This window comes from Podarcis melisellensis, assembly GCF_964234715.1.
Source record: "Podarcis melisellensis genome assembly, chromosome: 4".
Taxonomy (NCBI): Eukaryota; Metazoa; Chordata; class Lepidosauria; order Squamata; family Lacertidae; genus Podarcis; species Podarcis melisellensis.
Window position 1 is genome coordinate 70,823,364 of NC_138531.1, and position 10,265 is coordinate 70,833,628.

At 39.4% G+C, this 10,265-nt stretch overlaps 1 protein-coding gene across 7 annotated transcripts in view; it reads left to right on the forward strand.

Annotated features, from left to right (window-relative positions):
• Window positions 1-8,368, forward strand: part of SENP7 (SUMO specific peptidase 7) — a gene marked incomplete at its 5' end in the record, with an annotated part of 40,295 nt that extends 31,927 nt beyond the window's left edge. For 6 of the 7 annotated variants that reach the window (XM_081908372.1, XM_081908374.1, XM_081908375.1 and 3 more), the window contains 9 exons: window positions 602-718; window positions 887-1,006; window positions 1,240-1,332; window positions 1,807-2,024; window positions 3,584-3,636; window positions 3,915-3,955; window positions 4,142-4,210; window positions 5,178-5,325; window positions 6,485-8,368. In XM_081908372.1, coding sequence (XP_081764498.1) covers window positions 602-718; window positions 887-1,006; window positions 1,240-1,332; window positions 1,807-2,024; window positions 3,584-3,636; window positions 3,915-3,955; window positions 4,142-4,210; window positions 5,178-5,325; window positions 6,485-6,622 — 997 coding nt within the window. In that variant the 3' untranslated portion in view covers window positions 6,623-8,368. The remainder of the gene's footprint in view (window positions 1-601; window positions 719-886; window positions 1,007-1,239; window positions 1,333-1,806; window positions 2,025-3,583; window positions 3,637-3,914; window positions 3,956-4,141; window positions 4,211-5,177; window positions 5,326-6,484) is intronic. The other variant, XR_014167757.1, reaches the window with a different exon arrangement.
• Window positions 8,369-10,265: the final 1,897 nt, after the last annotated feature.

Sequence of the window (10,265 nt, forward strand, 5' to 3'; positions counted from 1 at the left end):
TATATAGGGAAACACCCACTGGCTTCCTTAGTTGTTAAGAATTACCTTGAAAGACTGAAATGAAATACATTGAAAAAATATAAAGTTGTTGATGAAGATGTGTTTCTTCATTTGTCATTCTAGCTCCAAACCAGGAAAGCATTGTTGTTAGAAAAAAAACAAAGCAGGAGATAAATGATGGTCTTAATGCCGCTTGATTTTTGGTTAGCATGGAATGCTGAATCAGCAGTGGCTTAGCATGAATACATGGGCTCCCAGAGAGGTGATTGTGGCTGCTTTGCTCCTGTGGCCTGTTGCCGTGGTTCTACTGTGAGCTAAGCTGTGGTTTGGCTGAGCAGGTCGTCCAATCCATTGTTCATGGTTTTATCCCCGGACAAAGCATGAGGTATAGCCAAGATTTGTTCTATGGCTTACCACATGCTATGTTATGGCTTAGCTTGGTGTTACTTGTGAACAGAGCCATTTATCTCTTGTCCTCCTTTATAGATGAATGATAAAACAGCTTGTTGTACTCTCCTGTCATTCGTTATAACTTCATAAGAACTAGATCTGCTTTTCATTGAATTATCAGAAGGTATTTAATGTCTCTTTTGCTTCCTAGCTTGATCGTTTACCCTCCCCCACCTGCCAAAGGGGGACTGGGTGTCACAAGAGAAGATTTGGAGTGTTTAGAGTATGGAGAATTCCTCAATGATGTGATCATTGACTTTTACCTTAAGTAAGTTTAGTAGAGTAAAATAAGTATAGTATATAATATGTTCCACTTGGGTTACGTGGTGCTAACACCTGTGGGGAGACTCATTTTCACCCCTGCCTTTGTACGTGAATGAATACAAGATAAATTTCCACATGCATAATATTTGCACATCTTTTGCGTTTTTGGTAGGTATCTGTTGTTGGAAAAAGCCCCCAAAGAACTTGCTGAGCGGTCCCATATATTTAGCAGCTTCTTCTATAAGTGCCTGACAAGGACAGACACAAGCACTGAAGAAAACCCAAATCTTTCGTAAGTTATCTTTCAGTGTTTTCTGGTCTGCCTTGCAGTCACATCCTTCTGGAAAAAGGAGTTTCCTAATACCTGGCGTGGGCCAGCTAATACTCTATAATGGATTTGCCTATTTTGCATATTGAGGATCAATATGAACAATTTATATCCTCCTTTGCTGGATTTGGAGGGACTGAAGAAAATGCTTCTTCTGGTTCTGACAGACAGAATTAACTGGTTTGTTATCCACACAGGATAGCACAAAGAAGACACGGAAGAGTAAAAAGATGGACTCGACATGTAAACATTTTTAGTAAAGACTACATTTTTGTGCCTGTGAATGAAGAGTAAGTTTGCTTCATTAATTGAAATCTAAGTCTTTTCTCAACTTGTAACTTCAATTTAGCTTGTACACTCAAAGAGTTGCCTGTGTATATAGAAGCCTATATTTGTTTAGTTTCCTAACTGATAAGCACTCAGTTGCCCAAGTTTGCTATTGGGGGAATTATGATGTTGCTTACAGATTTAAAATAGAAATGGTCTACATACTTGGTGTATGTGCAGTTGATATCTAGAGTTTTGGTAGGTGTTTCTGAAAGTGAGTATAAAGCCTGAAATTGTTTAATGTCTGCATGCATCCTCTATTGTAATTTAATTTTTATTTAGGCTTGATGCAGAAAGAGGGAAGCACTCTTTTGATTGTATTGAGCATAGTTGTTATCAGATCTTAATGGATATCACAGTGGGAAAAGGCACTGGTAGTTCCAATCCCCCCCTTCTTTTTTTAAAGTATCAGATACTGACTTTCTCTTCCTTTCCAGGTCTCATTGGTACATTGCAGTTATTTGCTTCCCTTGGCTGGAAGAAGTTGTATATGAGGATTGTCCAGATCAAGGTTCATCTCAGTCGTGCTCCCAGCAATCTCCACGTCAGCCAGAAATTAAACATGGCACTATTAGAACAGAATCAGTTTTGGTCTTTAATGATACCAGGAGTGATAAAGAGCAGCAAGACTTAAATAGCAACCTACAGCCAAAAGGTAATGTTTTAAGAACATATGCTAGATGATGATATATGGTTTAGAAATATAATTACATACAAACCTCTTGGATGAATAAATTTGCAGGTAAGCTAATTGGCTCCCAAGAACAATTTGTAGACTACTTACCCATGCAAGAATCAATTTGTTGACTTAAGAGTACACCAGTGTTCTATGAATCGCTCACTGATAAAATTATCTCTGAATGGCAACACAAGGCGTACAGTCTTTTTTATATATATATATTTTTATTAATTTTCCAAACACATAATAAAAGACATACACATTACAAAACAAAAACATACCCAACATTAAACATATACCGACTTCCCCATACCTCCCTTTCGCTGCATCCTTATTCCAAAGTTCTTTAGCAACCCTTTAATCAGTTTATCTATTGTTTCCCTTTCATTAAATTTCTTTAAACTTAATAATTGCCGCTGTATTTCTCTACTTCTTACCCCTTGACATCTCAACACTCCTCTATTTTACAACAGTTTTTAAGATATAATTTAAACTTCTTCCAGTCCTCTTCCACTGTCTCTTTCCCCTGGTCTCGGATTCTGCTGGTCATTTCTGCTAGTCCCATGAAGTCTGTCACCTTTGTCTGCCATTCTTCCAGAGTAGGTAGTTCTTGCATCTTCCAGTACTTTGCCAGAAGAATTCTTGCTGCTGTGGTAGCGTACATAAAGAAAGTCCTATCCTTCTTTGGCACCAATTGGCCAACCATGCCCAGGAGAAAAGCCTCAGGTTTCCACAAGGCGTACAGTCTTAGCATTTGCTCATCAATGCTGCAATAATAGAAGTAGCTCTGAAAAAATATTTCATTTTAACCGAGCGCTTGAGTTAATGCAGTGGAAGTGTTGGTAACCAGCTGGCAAAGATGAAATAATATTCTTTTACATATTATTCTGTCACTGAGAATTACCTTGCTTCAGAAGATTTGCTTCAGTTTATGACCAGGGCTTTTGAGGATATTGTCAAGATTTTCAACAGTAGAATTCAGATCAAAAACAGGCAAGGAAAGCTATACCATAATTTTCAGTACCTATAAGCAAATTTTTAGAGTTGTTGTAGATACTGTCTAACAAACAGAGCTCCGAATCAGGAAGGTTAACCCTTTTCTCTGCCATAAACTCTCTAGAGCAGTGGTTCCCAAATTTCCCTTGTGAACCACTTGAAAATTGTTGGGGGTCTTGGAAGACCACTTAATGGTTTTCCGCCTATTGTAGCAATTGTAACGCACTGCGTTAGATGCTGTATTATTTTTAATTGTCTTTTTCTTGCCATATTCTCCATATAGTTTCTCAGGTAGTGCATCTCAAGTGTAGGATTGCATCCTGATAGATGTGTTAAATTGTTTTTATTGGTGGCTCGTATGTGTGTGGTTGTTGCTTTTACCATGGTTGCTTTTATCATCTAGCATTCTTGTAATACATAAAAAATAGTTCTCATTCATGCCTCACGTTTTCATGCATGCCACACATTTTCAGTATAATCCCCCCTCCTCCAATGTCATTGTTATTTTAAACTATATTCTGTTGTTTTTGGCATATTAGATAATGTTCAGCAAGCAACTGTGTCCCCAGGATTGGATCACAAAGCTCTCAAAGTAAGTGACTTTGGCCATGTTTGGATGATCATATCTCAGCTTAACAAGCTGTGATGTAAATGAGCCTTTTGCTCACACCTGCAGCCCTCTCTTTTCTTGGCAATGTGACCAGTCAAAGCAGGAAGCTTACAGTGAGCTGTGGTTTGGAAAGGCAGGATATACATTAATTAAACTGAACAAGAAGTGCTTTTGTTTAACTGCTAATATATTGGGTAAGGGTCATATTTGCTTATTTGGTCTTGCTTCGTCTGATCATAGTTTGTGAATGTGTTTTTCAGAGCTCCTCAAGCACGTCTAAAATGAAGAAAATTTGCAAAAGGTGGGCATTTACATTTGTATTAATACTACAATATGGGGCCATATTCACTTTTTCTACACATACTAATAATAGTCATTAGTTTTTCCTAGTGGTACGAAACTATTTTATTGAAATTTCTCCTGAAATTCTTAAAACAAGCATTGATCCTTTGCATAATGGAAAATGAACATAATTTTTCTTTTATAGACCATGTATCCTCATCTTAGATTCCCTAAAGGCAAGTTCTGTGCAGAATACAGTTCAGGTCTTGAGAGAGTGAGTAAAGCTGTGTTTCATTTGATTCTGCTTTTTAACAGATAATTATGTTTAAAGTGATATTGATCTGAGTCTGTTTTTATTGTATATATTCTGTGAGCAACCTGGTGCTCTTGTATTTTGAAGGAAGGATATGCTATTAAAACGGTATGTAATATAGAGTGTTGCTCTAATATTTTAGTATGTCCATTTCTATTTCTTATAGCCTTACTCTTGTAGATCCCTGCAACCGAATCGATAAATGCTTGCATGTAATTTTGCTTTGTAAATCAAGACGAGAGACTGCATGTTTTGAACATTTTAAGTTGCACATTTCAACTGAAAATTACATTGCCAATAAGCAGCGGTGGACAGCCAGAACCAACATTGAGTAGACCCAAAGACCTGGATAGCCCCCAGAATATCACATAATAAATAGTGTGCTAGCTTTCAAGTTCAATCAAGCCAGATGGAAAGGTGGGTGGGAAGCTCATGGAGTCTGATAACAAATAGGATCCATCTTAAGACCGTGGCCAGATGGAGACTCCATGGCTTCAACTTCAGTCAGGTTTTTCCCCTCTATGCCCCATACGTAGCTCTGTTTGCCATCTAACCTAAAGAAGAGTTCTGGAGAACTCAATAGAAGAAGAATTCTGGAGAACTCAATAGAAGAAGAGTTCTGGAGAACTCAATAGAAGAAGAGTTCTGGAGAACTCAATAGCTTGCATACTATTTTGTGATACTGTATTTAGTTAGACCTAATAAAGATACTAGGGACGCGGGTGGTGCTGTGGTCTAAACCACTGAGCCTTGGGCTTGCCGATCGGAAGGTTGGTGGTTCAAATCCCCGCGACGGGGTGAGCTCCCGTTGCTCGGTCCCTGCTCCTGCCAACATAGCAGTTTGAAAGCATGTCAAAGTGCAGACATAGTGTAAGATTGCAGTCTTAACCTGCACCCACCCACCATATCTTTCTCTGTTTTATTTCAGATATCTAGAAGCAGAGTGTGAAGCAAAACGCACATTTCGGGTGTTTGACAAATCAACAATGGTGGATTTCTGTCCGAGAGTTCCCAAGCAGCATAACAATAGCGACTGTGGAGTATATTTACTCCAATACGTGGAAACTTTTTTCCAGGTGCAAAGCATTTCAGTGGTCCTTTGGGATTCCATTTTAAATTTTCTGGATAGAACTCTCAAATCCTTCCTTCCATAGGCAACTTGAGGAATGGGAAGGCCGATTTGATAGCTTCCAGTGCCTGCTTGGGGTGGGGGGAGGTAGTATTTTCATTCTTAGCTATTTTTGTTACTGCTTCTGGATTTACTTTATGTTCAATATCTGGTCAGAATGACCTATCTACTTGGTAGTAACTATTTATTCTGCTTGCAGGCAGATTTAACCTTTGATTAAATTTACAAACAACATAAGTTTATTCCTGTTTCAGGAATATGTGAGGGGTTGTGATTTCTTGTCTCTTTACAGGGGACTCTGATTATTCTGAATCCCCTTCCTGGTCTGCAGTTCTGGCATTCTATGAGAAAACTCTGAGCGAGCAACCCTTTTCATTTATTCATCTTACTTTAAATACTTATCTGTATGGATATGGATATAGATTCCAAAAGGATCCAAAGAGGCTTAAGAATAAAAAAAAAATCAGTAATAGAAATTAACATATTTTAGTGTCATAACACTAAAACATCAACAAAATGAAATCAAGGAAATAATCGGCTTTTGCACCCAAGTTTTATTAGCTTCATATTACAATAAGAGGACAAGGCTTGGGGAATCTTAAGAGGCAGAGCATAAACACAACATTAAGTATCCATAATGTTTAGCAGTAGTTGGATGGATGTGGACTCCTCACTCCATGATCTACCAATATGGGCTTGCACTTGTTCTAGGCCAGGCATAGGAAAGCTCGGCCCTCCAGATGTTTTGGGACTACAACTCCCATCATCCCTAGCCAACAGGACCAGTGGTCAGGGATGATGGGGGTTGTAGTTTCAAAACATCTGGAGGGCCGAGTTTGCCTATGCCTGTTCTAGGCAGCTCCTGGAAGTGCAGTTCTATCCAGCATTGTGCAACAGTTCTCGGAAGAGCAACAATGCATAAACTCATTCCACGCACCCTTTCCCCCTCTCCAACTCATTGACAACGTATGTTTGTCTTAATTATAGTTTGTTTAATACGAAGTGAACAGTGGGATTTTTTGCCAGGAGAGCAGGATATTTTGTGTCTTTGTGCCTTTTTAAATTAATGTAACACTACCCTTTTCTCTCTCTTTTTTAATCACCAGAATCCTATTGTTAACTTTGAACTTCCAATGCACCTGGAGCGGTGGTTCCCTCGCCAGATGGTGAGAAGCAAGCGGGAAGAAATTAGAGACTTAGTCTTGCAGCTTCACTTGCAGCAGCAGAGTGGCACCAAAAGCTAGCCTGAATTTCCTTCCGATTTTGCAAAAGAACTTTGTCCCAGACGTACTGGAAATCCGATCGGCAGCGTTTGTGCCTCCATTCTTGCAGAGAAGAAAAACTGCAGATAAAATTGTGTGCATTTTATATCCGAGTTGATCTGCAGGTCATTGTGAGAAAATGGAACTACAAAATAGCAATTATGTAACTTAAAGTAAATATTTGTGACATCGACCAATTTTATTTGGAATATAGAAGCGGCATAACTGGAATGTGCTGCAGAGATGGGAAAACATTTTAGCCCTAAAGGGTTCATTCCTAGTTTCCAGATACATCTGGAACTGTGTGAAACTACACGAAAGGGAGACATTAACAACCCATTTTAGGTAGGGATTCTTCCCTTGTGATGTCTTAAAGTCATAGTGTGTGCTCTTGCAGACATCTCTCCCATGTCAAAAATGGTGTTGTTGAACAGATGTTTATTCTGGTTGCTTTGAATAGGTCACAAATGCTACTGGTCTCAGTGTTTTGGGGGGTTTTTTTGATTCTGACATACCCTGCTCTTTCTTAGAAGTTGACATGCCTAAAACCTTGCTCTCTTACATTTTTGGAATTCAAGAGTGGAATGTAAAACCATTCCTGAAATTTAGAAAGAGGTGTTCATTTTTTTCCTTGTGTCTGACTTGATCACTTAAACCAGATTCAGAGCTGTAACCGTTCTCTGCTGTGCAGCAGTTAAACGAATGCTATGAATACTATGTATTTCACTATATAATAATATAAGGCCATATGGTCTTCACTGTACTGGATACAGTTGTAGCTTACATCTGACAGGGCATTACCCTGGCAAGAGTTGTTTTAGTGTTTCAGTAATTGTATTTGTTTGTGGGGAGAGGAATGTGATTGTTCATCACTTGGGCTAAAATCCTGTTTTCACTTAGGGTGAAGCCCATGTAGCATGAGCAGACATTTGCTTGTGCAAAGGGGCTTCTCCCTCTTCTGCTTCCCCAGCCGCCCACTCTGGGACTCTGGGGCAGAATTTGTGGTATGTGGGCAGCAGGAACTGAAGGAGAAGAGAAACGGGAAGCCCCACTGCATTTCCATTGCACAATCAGGTGGGCACCATTGGTTGTCACCCTTACCTGCAAGTTAAGTCCCACAGAACACAATGGGACTTAGAACCTGGTAAGCATGCGCAGGGTTACGTTGTGAATAATGTAACCAAATTCTGTGGAAGGGAAAACTGCTGGTTTTAAAACAGGCACTGACTCAGTTGTTTCAGAGACATAACATACTTTGAAAAGCTGAATGCTTTTGATTCCCCCAAGTACCTATACTTGTAGGAAGAGCTAATCATGCAAGAGGTTCAGCTGAAGTAAAAGTCATTTGTGTTACATTGTCAAATATTTAAATCTGGATTGATCATGTAGTTGATAAGCTACAAGTACTGACTGAATAAATATAGTTCATTTTTTCAGAAAGATGTGAGTTTTCTCACAGACATGCTTCTGCCATAGTTCATAACAGAAGGAATAAGAGACTTGTTAGAGAAGGGGTTGTATATCATTACTGTGTTTGAAAATTGTGTTTAAAACAACAGCGACCCAGAACTCCTATATTATAAACTAGAACCACCACTAATGGCTTGGGACAAACAAGACAAAGCCCAGAAACTTGAAGTGAAAATTTCTTTTAAGCACAGAAATACTTGTCTCTTTGCATTGACTACTGAAATTGTAATGGCTATCAAGTACAAATACTTTTGAAGACTCGTGTCGCTTACCCTTTTTCCTGCATGAGATAAGGGGGGCGGGGGAGAGACTACATACACTGCCAGTTGTGAACATGGTAAGATTGTGTATTTTGCTCTGATTACATGTATTGGAAATTTTGTTTCAGAATATCTTGAATCACAGCAAAATAGACATTTGATGTTGTCCTCAAATGTACATTTTCTGTATGCACATAGTAACTATCTTCCCCCCCCCCTTATTTTTAAGTATGTGTGAAGTGTGGCACTGAGCCAAAACAAGTGTCACAGAAAGAAGAAAAAGTTGCTTAGAAATTACTTTGCTAAGTATTTTCACTACAGCCAGTGGTACCTAGCAGGGGCACTTGACACATATATTTCTTGGCCTATGGCTGTTTAATTGGATTTTCTGCTCACATTTCTGTTGAAAATACTCCCATGTCCTTTGCCATTCGAATGTGAATCGTCTTGGTGTAACTTTCATGGGGCTTACATGTTTCGTGTTCAGCCAGATCTTCATTCTTTCTCATATGAGCTCCACACTGTCTTTCTCTCATGTATTATTGACTTGCTTCATATCGATGAGAATACCAGAGGAAAGAAGAACCATCTCAGCCCTAGTATCTATAGAGTACAAGGTGATAAAGCTTGCAGGGCTGTCTTCCCCCAGAATCTAAAGCATCTCAGTAAGAACCCAGCAGCAATAAATGCCTCCAAACCTATTTATTAATTAAGAATGGTCACATTGTTTATATTGAATGGCATATTGGAGTGGATGGGTGTTTAATTCTTATAAATTGCAATGTCTATTTTAAGTTTATTCCATAAAATTACCTGCCTGTTTTGGATCTTGAGTTCATTTGTATGTTTTTTTTCAAATTAAAAGAAGCAGCAACTTTGTTAGAACATAATTGTTTGTTGCATTTTTTTTTACCCTTCCATTCGCTCAGGATCATATACAGGGTTCCCTACCTCCTCTCTTCACAACAATCCTGTGAGGTAATAATTTGGCTAGCTTCACATGACTAAACTTTGGTGTCCCTGGCTGTCTAGTTGTTTGTCTCGTGAGACAATGGAAGAGTGTGCCTTCAGGGATGAAGACAAACTGTTGGAGAGTTACAGCATCTGCTGTGGCTGTTGAGACCAGTACAAGAGAGGCATGCTATGTTACAGCTGGGGTAGATGAAGGCGTGCGGTTGTGCTGATGCATGTCTACCAAGACATTATACCATAGTGGCCACATATCTTACATGCATACAGTTAAGGGTTTGTTTCAGTTTTAAGTTCAGTTTGCCCCATTTTCCACACCAGTATGCAAACTTTAAAGTTCTGCATGCAATTGTCTATAAGGATTGTATGGACAGGCAGCAGCTCTCCAGAGTTTAAGGTGGGAATCTTTCCTAGCCTTACCTGGAAATGTCAGGGGATATGAACTGGGGATCTCTTCCATGCAAATCATGTCCCTTCCCCAAAATCATTCAGTGTCCTAAAGGCTACAAGATGATGGTAAGAAGTGTACAGCCACTAGTTTAGGAGCCCTTGTGGAGAGTATATTAAATAGGTGTTTCCTGTGCAGAATACTTTTATTTGCTATTCGGTTGTACAGTTGTTTTTGTTACAACAGGAAGAAGGAAGAGTTTGGATTTGATATCCCGCTTTATCACTATCCCAAGGAGTCTCAAAGCGGCTAACATTATCCTTTCCCTTCCTCTCCCACAACAAACACTCTGTGAGGTGAGTGGGGCTGAGAGACTTCAGAGAAGTGTGACTAGCCCAAGGTCACCCAGCAGCTGCATGTGGAGGGGCAGGGAAGCGAACCCTGTTCACCAGATTATGAGTCCACCGTTCTGAACCACTACACCACTCAGCCTCTGCCTTCATGGCTAACCAGTGCTAGAGAGCTGTGCCAATGCCTT